The sequence below is a fragment of the Cyprinodon variegatus genome, unplaced genomic scaffold (genome assembly GCF_000732505.1).
Source record: "Cyprinodon variegatus isolate N-32 unplaced genomic scaffold, C_variegatus-1.0 Scaffold1206, whole genome shotgun sequence".
In the NCBI taxonomy this organism is placed as follows: Eukaryota; Metazoa; Chordata; class Actinopteri; order Cyprinodontiformes; family Cyprinodontidae; genus Cyprinodon; species Cyprinodon variegatus.
The window spans coordinates 133,069-149,087 of NW_015151659.1; the positions used below are offsets into that span (position 1 = coordinate 133,069).

At 38.4% G+C, this 16,019-nt stretch overlaps 1 protein-coding gene across 1 annotated transcript in view; it reads right to left on the reverse strand.

The window, feature by feature from the left end:
• Positions 1-1,110: 1,110 nt before the first annotated feature.
• Positions 1,111-16,019, reverse strand: part of LOC107102120 (pleckstrin homology domain-containing family G member 4B-like) — a 60,385-nt gene continuing 45,476 nt past the window's right edge. The window contains exons 20-26 of the mRNA XM_015401300.1: positions 14,885-15,091; positions 11,124-11,303; positions 10,857-11,037; positions 9,002-9,112; positions 5,419-5,528; positions 4,361-4,404; positions 1,111-4,195 (exon numbers count right to left, since the gene is read on the reverse strand). Coding sequence (XP_015256786.1) covers positions 4,378-4,404; positions 5,419-5,528; positions 9,002-9,112; positions 10,857-11,037; positions 11,124-11,303; positions 14,885-15,091 — 816 coding nt within the window. The 3' untranslated portion in view covers positions 1,111-4,195; positions 4,361-4,377. The remainder of the gene's footprint in view (positions 4,196-4,360; positions 4,405-5,418; positions 5,529-9,001; positions 9,113-10,856; positions 11,038-11,123; positions 11,304-14,884; positions 15,092-16,019) is intronic.

The window sequence follows — 16,019 nt, forward strand, 5'->3', positions numbered from 1 at the left end:
ACCAACAAATGACTGCAGTAAACACATATTTCCACTTGTGCTTCACAAAGAAACTCCATTGAGCAATTTTAGAAGTTAATAGAGCAAAAAAAATATATATGAGTTACAAGGAAAAGGGTATGATGGTGGTTTGGGATCAATGCAAGGCATAATTAATGGATTTTTTTTTTCCATCCATCTCTTAAAGGCCGCTCTGACAAAAAGAGATGGGAGGATTATGAATTTTTAAAATACTCCAGTTGGTGAAGGACAAGCTTGCTGGGGGATGATGCAGCATTGCAGAGTTTAGCACATTTTTTCCTTCACCTTGGCCAGGTGGTGGCCTAGACTCTGCTCGTGTCATGTATTTCTGTAAGATCAGATTTGAAAAAATAAAACGATAACGTGACTGTGGTATAAAAAATTTAAAATATTAAATCTTTTTGTCATTTGTTTTTAGCTTTATTTCAAAATGTTGTCATACTCCATATGTTGAGTTTATATTATTGTTCCCATTTGTCTCAGGTAACAACTACAGACCTCCTTGTAACTTTCTATGATAATTTTAAGTGATTGACAAAAAGCAGTGAATATCTGAGAAGCTGACAAAGAAAATAAAGCATGGCTTTTGAATTATTTGATCAATTTGCAGATTTCTACTTAAGAAGTGTGAAAACTATGTCAATTTCTTTCCACTTTACGCTACTTTAAGTTGGTTCATTACAGCGAATTTCAATTTAAAAACATTGAAGCTGACAAAATGAAGAAAGGACAGAAGAGTTTTATACTTTAGAAGGAACTATACAGATGGGTATCTTTTTAAAATAGAAATGAAAATAAATTCCCAATTTCTAGAAATGGAACTTAATTTGAGTTTTGTTTTTCTTTGCACTGTTTGCTGTAATATTTCAACCTTAGTATTTTTGTTTTTTATACTTTAATAATCCCAGAGGGAAATTACTTCTCTGCAATGCAAAGATCAATTCTTCCTTCCAACATCTAAATCTGCTTTATGGAGATAAATCCAGTCAAATATAATGTCTAGAAAATAATGTTCATTTAAACCAAAAAATACTTGCAGTAAACTTTAAGTTGCATGTCATTTTTCATCAAACACACAATTATTAATCGTATTATATGAGTAATCATTTTTATTATTACCAGATACTGTTTACATATGCTAGCCAAAGAAACTTGTAAAATAAAGTAAATAAAACTTGTAAATAAAGAAAATGAAAAAACAAACAAAAGTAATGAAATACTTTCCTCCATTTTATGGAGAATGCAAACAATTTCTGAAAAACAAAATTAGCCGGTATTGTTTTAAACAAAAACATTGCACTGACGCCCATTTATACCTTTGGCATATATGATATGGCATCTTATCTTCAAATCTGTAACATTAAAATTGGTTTTAGTACTCATCAGTATAGCAAGGGAGATTCTTTAGGTACCAATGTGTTTATGCTTTACAATGCTGTAAAAAAATAACTATGAGCCCCCTCACAGACATTTTCTGATTTTGCTTTATAGTCTCACTTAAATGTTTAAGATCATTAAACAGGTTTTTAGAAAGATGAACATAAATAGTTAAAAAGGTTTCTGTTCATTTATTAAGGGAGCAAAACAACAGATGTCCTAGTAGGCCTGGTCTGTGTGAATTGCTGGTAACTAGCAATTGGAATAAAACACAAATAACCCGCACGTTACTTCACTGTGGAGAGATTTTGGTCTCTAAACTGTAAAATTTTTGTATTCTTGTCGCAATGCATCATTTTTAAGTGTTACCAACTAAACTACCAGATTTAGGTCCAGGGCTTGACTGGTCGTCTCTGTCCTTGCCTTTCAATTATGGTCTTTCTGGTGTATTTCACTGTCCAGCCATTGAGCCTAAAGTCAAAAACAAATTTTCTGTCAGGATTTTCTGCTTAAGGAAAGATTTATTATTATTTTCTCAATCTCAACAACTTGTCCAGGTCCTAAAGCAGAGTGCGAACCTGTTGGTTTTTCTAAAATGCTGGTTTTACTAGAGATGACTTAACCTGATATTGGAAATCAGTCCCATAACCAAAAGCCATTTCGGTTTATATCAGCGTGCATCTAAAATATCATGCTTCTACCAGCATGTTTACATCCGGTGGCATTAATTCAAAGTCATTTGACGTGTTACTGAATAAAGGAGTTTGCCCTGTGACCATAAGGTTGTCGGTTCAAACCCCACCTCTGGCCTTCTCTGTCATTGTGTCTTTGGCCAAGATGCTTTTTACGCTGATGGCAGTCAGAGAGCCAGCAAGGCCCTGACCAGCTGTGGCTACAATGTACCTCAAGGATTTGCATCACAAAAGTACTTTGGAGTTTTGAAAAGATGCTACATAACTACAGGCCATTCCACTTCTATAATAATATACGATGCTTGAGTAGGAGCTGTGTGGCTATACTTGCTTTTACAGTCCACACATTTACTAGTTTCTTCTCATGAAATATTATTTTTTAGTTTATGCATTGGTTAGTAACAAATGTGCCATTTTTTCCTCATTACTGTTGTCATTGAGTAAAATCACTTGATCAACTCTCTTCCAACATTCCACTTCAAGACAATTAATAATAAAAGTATGTATGATTTGTTCTGTTATTGTACCAGATCAGTATTGGTTCCGGTCAATACTTAAAACTTCAATTTCGGTTTAACATCAGAAATTAAAAAGTTATATCAGTACACCTTGACGTATTACTCCAGATATGACAGGACCAACACCCTCCCAAAGGGCTTGCTTGGTTAGCTTTTAGCTTCTGCGGAAAAAATTGAGATTAATCAACCGTGGATGCTAATGTTGGTGTAGTCACTTTCTTTTTGTTGAAAAATGAACACTGCCCAGGTGTACACACTAGTCCTTTTGATGGTGTTCTTGGTTCCTTTAGGTCCTCCAATTAAACACCCTTAAGCTTCTGTTGAAGTTCTTCCATCTTCCTCTGTTTGGGGAATAATGTCCTTCTCTGTGGTTCCCTAGAGACCAGATGTCTTGGTAACAGCTTTGCTGTCCTTTCCAAACTGATATATGTCAGTGGCTTTTTGCCTGTCATCTGTTCTTGACATGACGGCACTACTTCATGCTGTTTAAAGAGCCTCTATTTCAGTTGAGTATTTTAGTTTCTAATCCCAGTTAATACTGGTTTTAACATATAGAAATCATCCGAAAAATTTATTTTGAAATCAGAGTTCTGCTCTTTTTTTTTGCTAAACATCGACTTTGCTTGATTTGAAACATGAAAAGAAAAAAAAAAGAAAAAAACATAATACTGTAATGGGGGAACATTTTCATGCCACTTTTACGCTTAAAAGAAAAGATAGATACCATTATTACTTTCAGTTCTTAGTACTGTTTGTACAATTTGCTTAGACACTCCAATAGTCATGTAACTACAAAACCGCTTTCCTTGTTCATCATCTCTATGTGTTCAGATGGAGGCTCGCCTCATTTAGTCACTGTACCAGGCTCTAAACTGGGCAGTGACAGAGAGAGAGAAGAAGAGAGCATGTGAATGTGAACAGTGCTCCACTGTCTGATAACAATAAGAGTGACTGCATGTGTCGGGGGACATTGTGTGTGTCTGAGTGAGTGTGCTGGTTACCTAATTTACATAGATCCAATCCCACCTAACCCAAACCACACAGACACGAAACACAGGCCAGATAAAGAAGTATACAGTCCTCCATTCAGCATTATGAGGGTGATAAAGTCCATAATACACCCTAAATCTGCAATCCAATGCCACATTTACGCTCCCAAATATTACTTCCTGTTTATTATCAGATGCTGAAGCATGTGATGTGTAAAGGCAGCCAGTCAGTGGTTCAGACCAAGTGGTTTGGCCTAGTGGGGAGTTGCGGAGCAGACAAAGGCCGCACTGTGCAGCCGAAGTGCCTTTGGTGTCGATGACTCTGCCAGCAGCTGAGACTGGCAGACCCAAAATGGCGGAGTGTCAGAGAGAGCCCCGCTGGTGCTTGTCATGGTCTAAACAGAGGGCAATTTCTGATCCCGTTTGCATGCGGAACAGTGCAGCTGCGCCTAATCCCCTGGCATTGTTTGCACTCTTGGAGGAGGTTGAAGGGTACAAGAGAGGGCGCTGGTGTGTTGGAGAAGTTCACATGGAGTCCAGTTTGAGTTAGATTAGAGATGAAGGAATCCTCTAAAGGTCCTGAGTGCAGTTTCTGCTTCTAAGAAAGAAGAACACACATTTACGTGAAAAATTTCAATAGACAAAAAAAAAGAAAGGATGAGTGAAGTTTGTACTGTGGCATCCCAAAGTGAGCAGTTCACACATGAAAAAGAAACAGAACAACAGCGAACAGAGGGAGAGAAAAAACTGCCATTAAACTCACTGTTGTTGAGATGACAGTCACACAGCTGTAGACGGTGAATGATTCTGTGGGAAAAAAAGTCACGCTTTAGATTCAGCGTTAAACAGTAGGCTTGCACCAAAGGCGTCTTCAACCTGTTGTCCAATATGCGCACATCGCCTTCTGCGTGTTTGCCCTTACCCGTTCTGCCCGTCAATCTGTTCCTGACGCAGTCTGTTTGCCAATCTGTCATCTTCTGTTTGCTGGATAAGGAGACCGGGGGAATGTGTGTGTTTGCACAGCATGTGTAGGTGTGGGTAAGTGTGTTTAAATACTAAAAATGCATCCCATTCTGGGTTGGTACTCCTGTTGCTCACAGCTAAAGACAAGGGTTGTTTATAACCTCACCAACATATGGAAAGAGCATTTCTGATGGGTAAATGGTCAACGATAAAATCTCTTTATAAAATCACTGCGACCCCTGTTTTCATTAAATGAACACTTGAAGTCACTGAACATCCAGTGTGTCTTCATTCTAGAAGGAATGATGCATTCATCTTCTTGTATTGAGTAAAACTCAGCAAGAAGTGGAAAAAATATATTTTTTTTATTTATAAAGATGGTAAAATTTCACAATTTTTACACTTTTTGCTGTGAAATCCAGTGCACTAACTGACTAAGTAAACACAATACTTGACTTTCTGTTTCCTGCGGGTAAAGTTTTACTACAGATGTGCCTTTTTCAATGAATAAGACAAAATAAACCTGCACTTCAATAAATGCGGCAGGCTAAATAAGTCTGATAGAGGCGAGATCAAAATATAAATTTTTTCTTACAATAAAGAATTGTATAAAAAAATACTACTTGTATTTTTTTTTTTTTTTTTTGTTTTAGGGGTTGGAAGTCTGAGTTTTACCCTGTTGGGTGTTAAGAGACCCAGTCCCCTGAAAAAAGGATCCATCTCCAGTAGAGAAAACATAAAAAGAAATGTACTACATAAATACATATAACCACGCTGGAGGGAATAATTTCTACCAAGAGAAATAGCTTTTATTCACCCAGGGATGACTGGGGTTTGGTGAATAAACTGTGAGCCCACCTGTGAATAGCTTGTTGATCCGGAGCTTGACCTGGGGTCCCTCCCAGAAGCTGGGGATCCCCCCTCCTTCTGACTGCCCACAGAGGAAGAGTCTGAGCAGCTACTGTGGACTGAAGCAGAGGGGATCCAATCAAAACAGAGCCGAAAAATACAGAACAAGCTGAGAGTCTGGAGCTCGAAAATACACGCTTCCACAATGAGTTTGGGGAAAGTATCACCCAGTGAATCACCCAAAACAGGGTTTTTTTGTTTGGGTTGCCTGCATGCTGCCTGCATGCTCAGAAAGTGTTTTATTTGGGCTTTAGATGAATAAAAATATGATTATTATGGTAATAAGCCTACCTTGAGCAGCAGGCAGGGACAAAAGAAATAAAAGGCCTTTTTTCCTCATGTGTACCAATGAATATCTAAACATCAGCTTATGTCCCTGAGGACATTTCATAGCCTGAAATCTGCTCATCGAGACACCTGGTGAGCAGAATGTGCATTACACCGAGGTGTGAATGGGGACTCATTTTAAGGTTAGGTGAAAACAGTTGCCTTCAGGGACTGTGTGTCTAAAATCAGTGGAATGGTACTCCAAATGGGAAGCTTAACTGCTGAACTCTGCGGACAAATTCAGCATCGGATGATGATGTTTAAACAGCAGCAGTTTACAGAGCGTGTTCGCTTCCCTTCCCCCTGACTCCCATGAATATGCTCCCTAATTCCCTGTATTTAGGAGACAGATTTATGAGTGAGCTCTGGCTGATGCGAATATGTTTCTATCTATTTATAACCTATCTGTCTAAACCCCTCTGTTTGTTAGTTGTTGTTTTTTTGTTTTTTTAATGACTGGCTACTTTCATTTTTGTGGTTGTTTCAAAAGGTCAAACATGCCTTTTTTCTGCAAGATCAACAAAAACACAAACATACTGACTCAAAGTAACTCTAAATATGGATAGGATGTATAATGTTTCATTCATGATGTACAGATCTAAAAAGAGCGTATCCTTGGAGATATTTTAGTTTTAGGACCTATGTGCACTGACTAGAAAAAAAACATAACTGCAAATGAATGCGAAGGCTTTTTTTAGTGTATCACCCACAGTGATTTCATCAGGCATATTAACTGCACAGAAAGGATAATACGTTTTCTGTTAAGAGATTGATCTGCTGCTCCGAGCGGCTCAAAAACAAAGAAATTCAATTAATGTGTCCGAAAAAGCTCGTTTTTCAATTATGGCCGACCACTACAGGCACAATCAAAAAAAAAAAAAAAAAAAGAGGTGCAGGTGAAACATTATGCGATGCATGCTCCAACTCTCTGTTCCTGTTAAATTGCATTACAGAGAAAAAACTCTTGAACACCATTAGATAAATGTATTCACATCCCTAGTGCTGTTTTCACATAATGCGCTCTTAAAACCGACAAAACGAAATATAATTGATTAGATTTTATGTTACTGTTTAATTCAAATTGGAAAAGGGAAGGAAAACAGCACAAAGTTTCAAATTTTAACTATAATCCTACAAAATCTGAAAAGTGTGGCATACATCTGCATTGTACTCCAGTTGCAGTCTCTCTAAAAGTTTCACGCTACAGTTCAACTGATTCAGTTTCTTTAAGACTGAAGTCGATACTGATTATCATGACATTTGTTTAACCAAACCGGTGTACTCCTGATTTTTTTTTATGTGATTATGTAGGTATATATTTTTCTATATTCCTCCATTTAAATAAAAAAAAAATGACACAATGATAACAAAAGCTACAGTACAGAAATCTCAATTGAAACAAACAGAAAACATAACTACAATGGACAGTAATTCTGTAGTGGAATGGAATTCTCTACAGCAAGCAGTAAGTCACCCACTCTGCAAACAGGAGGCCTGGGTTCGTATCCCAGCTGGAGGGAATGAGCTGCCAATGTGGGTCCTAAGGCAAGACCCTTTACACTAATGCCTGTTTGGGGAGTATTGGCCTAGTGGATTGGAATCCTAAGGTTCTGAGTCCACGGACTGCCACTCTGGCTCCCTACAGTAATGCTGCTATAGGTTTAGGCTGCTGGGGGACATAGGGACCACTTTCCGTCATTTTGCCTCATTCTATCTTCCATTCTGGAGTATTTGTTAGTTTAACGCTAACTTTATGTTCTTTCTGTTTATTTCTATCAAAGTAGCCTCATCAGGGGTGTTTCTGTTAGCTGTGAGACCATCCTGCAATGAAATATCAGTCGATCTGCTTCATCAGCCTCTCGCATTATTGATGATAGAGTAGGGCCTATTTTTTAGTGCTTATTCCTGTTTCTGTCCCGGACATAGCTAAGGGTGCAGGTTTCACTATGACTAATTGTATCTGCCCACTTTCATCTCTTTGACACTAAAAGGGGCTCAGAGCTCGTATCCTTATCTGTTTCTTTCCTAGATAGACCCACCTATGAGCTAGGTGCTCCCCAAGGGAATGGGTTAAATGCAGAGGTAAATTCCTCCAATGGAAGCTCAATTAAGTTCAATTATTATTATTTGTTTACTGTTAAGTTTTTCTAACAGAAATGATTTGTAGATAAGAGCTTCAATGATCATTTTGTATGTCTGCTTCTATCTCCTTGAACCCAAGTTGGCCTCAAAAGAATGCCTCTCATACTGAGCCTGGTTCTGCTGGAGATCTCCTCCAGTTAAAAGAGAGTTATTCCTCTCCACTGTTGCCACAATCATGCTTGGTGTCAGGGATTGCTGTAGCGTCAATGAAGAAATACAAACAGATATCTACTGTCTCCACATGCTCATCTACTGTAGGAGCAACTAATTCTGACAAGTCAATTACTTGATGCAATCAGCTGGATTTCCTTAGATAAAAACTTTTAGCTAATCTGACTGTATGAAATGACTGGATGTAAAGTACCATGAGATGACGTGTTCGGAACTGCCGCTAGATTAAAACTGAATTGAATTGTTTTGCATGTAGGCCAATATCACACCAGATAACTTCTCCCTCCGCATTCTTTCTGTGCGCTAATCTTTAAGTGGAACCTCTTGCTTTTTTCAACAACAGCTGTCTTATCGTCCCTCTTCCATGAGGACGTGTTTTTCTTGACAAGCCTAGTAAATAGAGGTCATTCCAAGAGATTCTTCCATCTGAACTGCTGATCCCTGCAGCTCCTCTAAAGTTACCCATGGCCCCTTTAGAAGCTTGACTGATTAATGTCCTTCTTGCCTGACCTGCTAGTTAGATGGACGGTTCGCAACAGAGCTCTGTGAGATGTTCAAATCTCCTCTTATGGTTTCTGAAACATAACCCTGCTTTCAAAGGTGATCTGTTTGCTGTATTCTTTAGACTTAAAGATACGGCAAGTTAAATGATGTTCTCTAAATAACTGTGTGACCTTCATGAAACAACTGACCCAAATGTTGTTGGGAATAAATGACGCAAATCTCCATGAAAAATATGAAATTGTTGCTTTAAATGGGATAGTAATATGTGAAAAAGCATAAGGGGTCTAGATAGGGTTTCAGGGTTTGTATATCTATCCTTTTTTTCTCTTCTTGGTGAAACTTCTGGTGCTTTTAGAAGTCCACACATGATATGGCGCTGAGCTCCTACCTCTGTCGCTCAGACTGGAGACAGAGTCCAACTCTGATCCTGGAGTTCCTGTAGCATCCAGCAGAAGCTTACTGGAAACTCCCATGCACAGTGACTCCTTCAGACACAGCTCTGGGGGGGAAAGGAGAGATTTCTTGGAAAAACATAAAAAACACCTCATTGAAGTAGCATTCCTAGGACTCTTTCCTCTCCGACAAATAGCTACACATTCTACATCGTGGTTCAAAATCACAGAAACATCTCTCGTCTTGTTTCGCTGTATCAGTCTGGAGCCACTTTGTTTTCTGAACAATGCTTTGTTCCCAAGGAGCATTACCATCTGAACAGATTTAATCCCCTCTTATAAGGAGCTTCTCTGCACCATATTGCAGGATGATACTGAAATCTAAGCCAACTGCGGGAAGCGATCCTCAAACACAAGCTAGGCAGGAACTCCTTGTGTTCAGAAAGCTGGGCATCACCATAAGAAACAAAAATAAATCAGCATTTGGTTTTCCATATGTTATTTTTTTTAACTCATTGCTATTAATGCTGTGTTTCACATTTCTGAAAAATAGAAAACATTTGTATGGTACTATTAGGTGTTAACAATCAGTTATAGCAGATATTGAATAATGAAATACAAAGGCTCATGGTTCTTCTAAATGGGTTTCAATTTGACTTTTCGTTTGATTTTTGTACTGTTTCCTTTCAGTCAGTCACTAATTTATCTTACATCTAAAGTTCTATGGAAACAGAATTAAGACAAAAGGAATACTTCTCTGCTATAAACCATCCACCGAGCTCCCTCAACCATGTTTTTAGGATGCGTTAGGATTATTCTTAAAGGTGATGTGTGAGTCTATTAAACCTTAATAATACCTGCCTTCTGTGTGTCAGAAGAAATGTTTTCCCCAGTAGTTCATCTAATTAGAACAGTTCCTCTGGCCGGATATAGAGTTATAATCTTCATTCTTCACGTGGCAAAGATTTGGGAATGAAATGAGAGCGTTTTCCTTGATCAAAGAACGTAGTGTAATACTTTGATAAGGCTGGAGCCATGGACGCCCCCTCATTTACAAACATCTATGATGTAATGATGTGGTGTACTGTAGTTGTATAAAATGCTTAACTGTGAATTGAGGCCACTTCATGAGACGTGAGCCGGTTGGTAAGCACTGCTTCCTGTAACTGTGAGCAACTTCTCTGTCTGAGTAAGATCACAATTTCTATTACAATCTCCTGTCTTGTATCATGGTTTTTTAAAAATATATACATTATGAAAAGTTTTTTAACGAGTTTGTCCCAAGTGACCTCTTTTCAGGAAAAAGAACTAGAGAGAGAAAGCTGGTGTAAACACAGAGCTTTCCTTCATAAAAGTTTGACCAGATATAGGACACCATTAGTTTCACCAAATATAGTAAAATATGCCCAGATCATCATACATCCGCTACCTTATTTGCCTTTTTTTTGCCTGAAGTCCCAAAGACTTTTTTTTTCCTCAACCATTATTGAATTGCTTCAGTTTGACAACACATACAACATTTTATAACATAATAATTCCTGTTTTAATGAGGAGGAAAATTTCTCTATGATTTAGATCACTTGTTGCCTTTCCTAGATCAATTTATCATTAAAACTGCATGATCTTTTTTTACTGATGTTAGCATTGAAAGATTGTATTACCAGATATTGATGATTTAACACATATAAGTGTATTAAACTGTATTAAAGCAAATTATAATCAACATGGTCCCTTTAAGTGCAAAAAAAAAAAAAAAATCTAAATATTCTTTGACAACCATTCTTCCTTCTAAGACGGATTGAAAACTGGACCTGTTGATAATTTCCTTGAGCGTCTGAGTTTATTGTGTACCTGTGTTGTTAATGGCATGCGTCCACAGCAGATGGGCTATGTCATGAGCCCAGGCCTCCCTTCCTTCCCTGCCCTGGGCCTGAAGGGTGATGCAGTCTCTGGTTCGGGGAGCCTGTCTGACCCAGACTTCAAACTTCACTCCTTCGTCACCAACACTCTGAGTCAGACCCATTTCGCCCGTCTGAAGTGGAAGGACAAGGTAGGACCATGTGTGAATTACTGGTTCAAACATCTCGGTTTTTTGAAAAAAGAAACCTAAGTCCACACCTTGATGCTGTGCTTGTAACTGTAGACAGTGCGTCCTGGACTGGGGCTCTTCTGCTTGGTAAAGATGATGACCTGCTGGTAGAGGAAGACATTCCTGACCCCTGCTCGCTTCCTCCGAGGTCCCCCGCAGACGGTCAGCTCTCCCTGCCTCACCAGATCACCACGTTCTCCCATTGCAATCTGAACAACATATAAAGTAGCCTGTTAGCCTTTAGTTTATATACGATTTTACATAGACCATCTCAGAGACATATCTTCACCTACATCTTTATGAGCCAGATTTTCTTGGTTTGACTCTAAAAACAGGCAACGACTTATCAAAACAGATTGCAGAGCAGAGTGTTTTTTCTGTCATGTTTAGCATGGGGCCCTTTCTTCATCCTTTGTGTGTTCCTCTCCCTGTCAGTCAGCTGAATATTATATTTTTCAGTTAGAATAATTTGGACATCTCATTGTTTATGAGGAAATGCTGTTTAAGAAAAAAATGTTAGCATCAAGCTATGAAAGCTAGCATATCCCACCTAGGTGAGGTCTTTAAAATTTAATAGCTCATTATCTACATTAGTCATCTATGCCTTCATAACATTCTTCATAATATTTCATAATCAGTAGGCGGTGATGTAAGACAGAGCGCAATCATTTCTATGAGACGTTGAGAAGCAGTAGATTTTTTTAGCAGCTAATCTGCACAGTGACAGCAGCTGTTTTTTTTGTGATAATGTCTAAATCGTAAATATTGGTTTTTCATCTGGTATTGGTCTTTGATTTTTTACAGCCTTCCTAAATACCAACTTTGATATAAGGTTTATGAATCTTTCAGCACATTTTTAAGGAGGAAAACATTTTCTTCTTAAAGGCATTCTTTGTTATAGAAAATAAAATTCTAAGGGGCTTCACGAGGCAGTTTCTACATTTTACACCACATACATATAAGAAAATACATTTTAATTTCACAACCAAATCAGCAACTATCCACTCCTGCTTCCAGTTTTCTTAGTTTGGTGTTCAAGAAAATCCATTTTATCAGTGGCGACTGAAAAGCCCTCCTCTCAGTCCAATAAAGAAAAAGACAAAGAAGGATTATTGTTCCACCGACTTCTATAGAGCCATCCGCTGCTTTCACATGGCCGCTTTTTTATCTGTTGGATCTTTGCTCTAATTGGCCAGATGAGTCACGTCTTTTAGAAAAAAAAATGTAACTTCATTGTTCGCGTCAATTACAGGGCTGAGACTTCTTCATGCTGTTGGGACTCATAACAAAGGCAGACAGACACTCATAAAAGTCAGAAATTGTATAGAGCTCCTTCAGTAAGAGATTCCAGGATTATAAAGACGCAAACAAACAGCGTGAGCAACAAGAACAATGCTCTGCTGAGGCCGAAAAAGACGGCGATTCACTGGCATGCAGCTTTATTTTTAAAAACCTGCCGAGGTGAGAGGGGGGTCATCATACAAGTGAGGCTTCACATACGTTAATAGCTCCCACACACACGCCCACTGGAAGACACGTTCACCTGCACTCACAATCACTTTTTTACCTTTGAGAGCTGTCGACGTGAAGTGCCTCGGTAGAAGTGTTTACACTCTCCTAAACCCTCCCCCCCACACACCCATATATAAATTGTGAGTATATCTGAGTATATGCATGTGTAGGAGTTCAAAGCTAGAGAGTTAGACTAACAATGCGAAGTTCAAGAGCAGAGATATTGTTCAACAATTTCTAATAAAGCCCAAATATGGTCAGAAAAATCCACAACGGCCTGAGCTGTGAGCATTTCTACAGCATCTTTGGTCTCATTAGTTTCCCTCAGCTCTACTTTCCTCCACTTGTACCTGTCAAAATGGACCAAAATATTCCGGAAAATAACAAATGTTTCAAATAACTGCTTTATATTTAGAAGCTCCTCAGAAAAACAATCCTCTAACGGAACACTTAAAACAGCGACTCTCAGACTTACAATGTTAAATATTAGTTTAAGTAGTTTGTGCCTGAACAACTATTTCTTCACTGTGGCGCTTTAAAGATTCTGCTAGATTAACAGAATATTTAACTGTAATAATAAAGTATGCATTATCTTTTTGTTTCCAAAGAAAAATCTTAAAAATGTGGTATTTATTTGTATTCAACCTCCTTTCCTCTGCTACCCTTAAAATAAAATCAGCTTTCCTCAGCAAAGTATCATGGACCCTCTGTAAGTGCCTGGTTAGAGAAGACTGACGAATCGTCAACATTACACCAGAAACACAGCAGGAACACATACATTAGGGACACATCTTAAAGCCCATTAGTTTCTGCATGTTTCTGCTGTGACTGCTTAGATAATCTGGATGGATTATTCTGTTGTTCTACAAGAGAGAAAAGGTGAATAATGGAATATTGACAATGTTGCAAAGCTTGTTTAAGTGAAAGACTGGTAACCCATATCTATAAGTGGTGTGAACATTTGGACCGAAAAGTCCTTGATATGTTGATATAATCAAAGGTACATAGTATGTAATTTGACATTTTTAAATGTATACGTCAGTAACTCATTCTGGTTTCATAGTTTTTTTATGCCAAATTACAGCGTCTTGCTGGTGTAGGTTTGTTACTTTTGTCTTTTGACCTTCGCTTTTGCTTAATTTGTTACTAAATATAACCCTTTGAGCTGCGCTAAGAAAAAATTCTGACCTTTGGAGAACTTTAAGCTGGAGCTAAAGCTTAGAAGGCATTCTAATGCGGCTGTGAAGTTTCCTTTTCTTTTTTTCTTATTTAATGCACTTCAAATAGTTTTTCCAGGGAAATTTAAAAGGTAAATAAAATTGCCTTGCCCTCATGCCTAAAACTTTTCAGGCAGCTGCACATGTTTTCTTGTTTCTCCATTCATCTAAAGGTGTTGTCATGGTTACCTGTGTGTGCATATGGGTGGGACTTATTCCGCACATTAACTTGAACACACCATCCATTGCATGTAACATGGTAGTGGTGGCATGATGATGTGGGAGGCTTTTCCTTTAGGGTACAAGAAAGCTGGTCATAGTTGCAGAGAAGATGAATGAAGTCTAATTCAGGTTGATCTTATACTGTAAAGGCTATGGAGGAATGGGTTAAATAAAGCAAGAAACAAGCAGCTATGGGGGGCTTCTAACAAAAGCTGATTTAAGGCGGATTGGTAAAAAGGCATTCCACACGTCTCAGATTTTTCTCTGTAAAAACAACAATATCAGTCTCCTTGCAATAAAATGGTAATGTGGTTTGTGTGTCACACAAAAACAATTGTATGATATAAGTTACTAAGCTAAAATGCAAGGAATCATTGTGTATACTGTAGCACAACTCAGTAGAAAGACAATTCAAAGTGCTTTGCATGAATAAAACAATAAAATATGAGAAAAGTAAAAGTGGAATAATAGCAAGTAAAGATAAAAACATGTTAAAAGCAGGTAGTAAAGCAAAAAACAAAACAAAAAAACAGCTGGATCACTAACTTAAACTAATGATACTACAGTTAAAAATGTACCTGTAAATGTTAAAGGCATTTCTAAACAAATAGAGGTTTTAACTTTGACTTAAACGAAGAGGCATGAATAATTTATTGCATCACATGAGGGACCTTATTAATTACATCTCTTTTAATTGATGAATGAATATGAATAAAAATAATGTGAAAACACCCCCTCCTCCTTCCCTGGCCTGACCTCATCCAAATTATTTAGGTTTTTCCATCTAAGAAAAGAAAGTGGGACTTTGCACACTTAAGAACTGGGGCATGCGCTCTCACCGGACAGCCGACGATGAGGTCACTGGCCCTGAGGTCCTCGCCGTGCTTCTGGGCGTGTCTCAGGACGTAGAGGGCGGAGTCCGAGGCCAGATTTAAGCCCCCCAGCTCCTCCAGGGCCTCACAGTACTGCTCCAGTCTCTGAATGGGAGCCTGCAGGCAGTGAGGGAAAGACAGAGGGGAGAGGGGGGAGGCCTGGGGGAGTTTAGACTGTGGAGAGGAAGAATAAAAGAGGAAGGAGGGGTTGACAAGAGCAGAAATGCAGAAACAGAATGAATGCCAGCTCTGTCTGTGCTTTGGTTTTACATAAAAAAACAAAAAAAACCCTCTGGTGTGTGGGTGTCATTTTCTAACTTCAACTTAAAGCCTGTTTCAGATCAAACGGCTCTCCGAGGCGACGATATTCGCTGACGCAGCATAAAGTCTCTGCTGCAGCCCAGCAGAAAAAGCTCAGGAACATTTCAAGACGCTAATGAAAGAGTTCAAGTTATAGCCTGAAACATTCCCAGATATGAGTCTGATTAGGAATCGCTGAGATGTGCTGACAAAAAGCTTTTCATAACGGTCTGCTGCTGCAAACCGGGTGACTTAAAGGGATAGTTTACATTTACTGAAGTCGGATTTTGCTAGGAATCTGGTTTACAGTGTTTACTCAGTGTCTGCATTTGATAAAAGTCTATGAGACTAAAGCTAGCCTCCCATCTGAAACCCACCCTATTAGAAAGGCAGATTTTTACATTATTGGACTTTTATATCAGAAAACTACTCTTAAGCTTCTTAAAACATGTTTCACATCGGACGACCATTGGTTACCTGGGTTACCTTGATTGCCCATTACTTGATCCATTTCTATAGAAAATAATCAATGGTCTCTCTGTAAATAAGCACTCAATGCAGACTCTTCTGCTCTGAATTAGGCCCAGACTATATTGGACGTCTACCATAAAATAACATATCTACTCTCATTAGCATTGTAGCTGATTAAGGAAATACTAATTTATATCCATTTCTATTGGTTTCATGTTTGTATTCTGTGGTTCACCAAGAAACGTGTTTTACAAACAGGAAGGGTTGGAGGCTGTGTGCCACTGGTTAAATATAAGCAGAGAACATGACAGGAATTAGCTTAACCTATCTA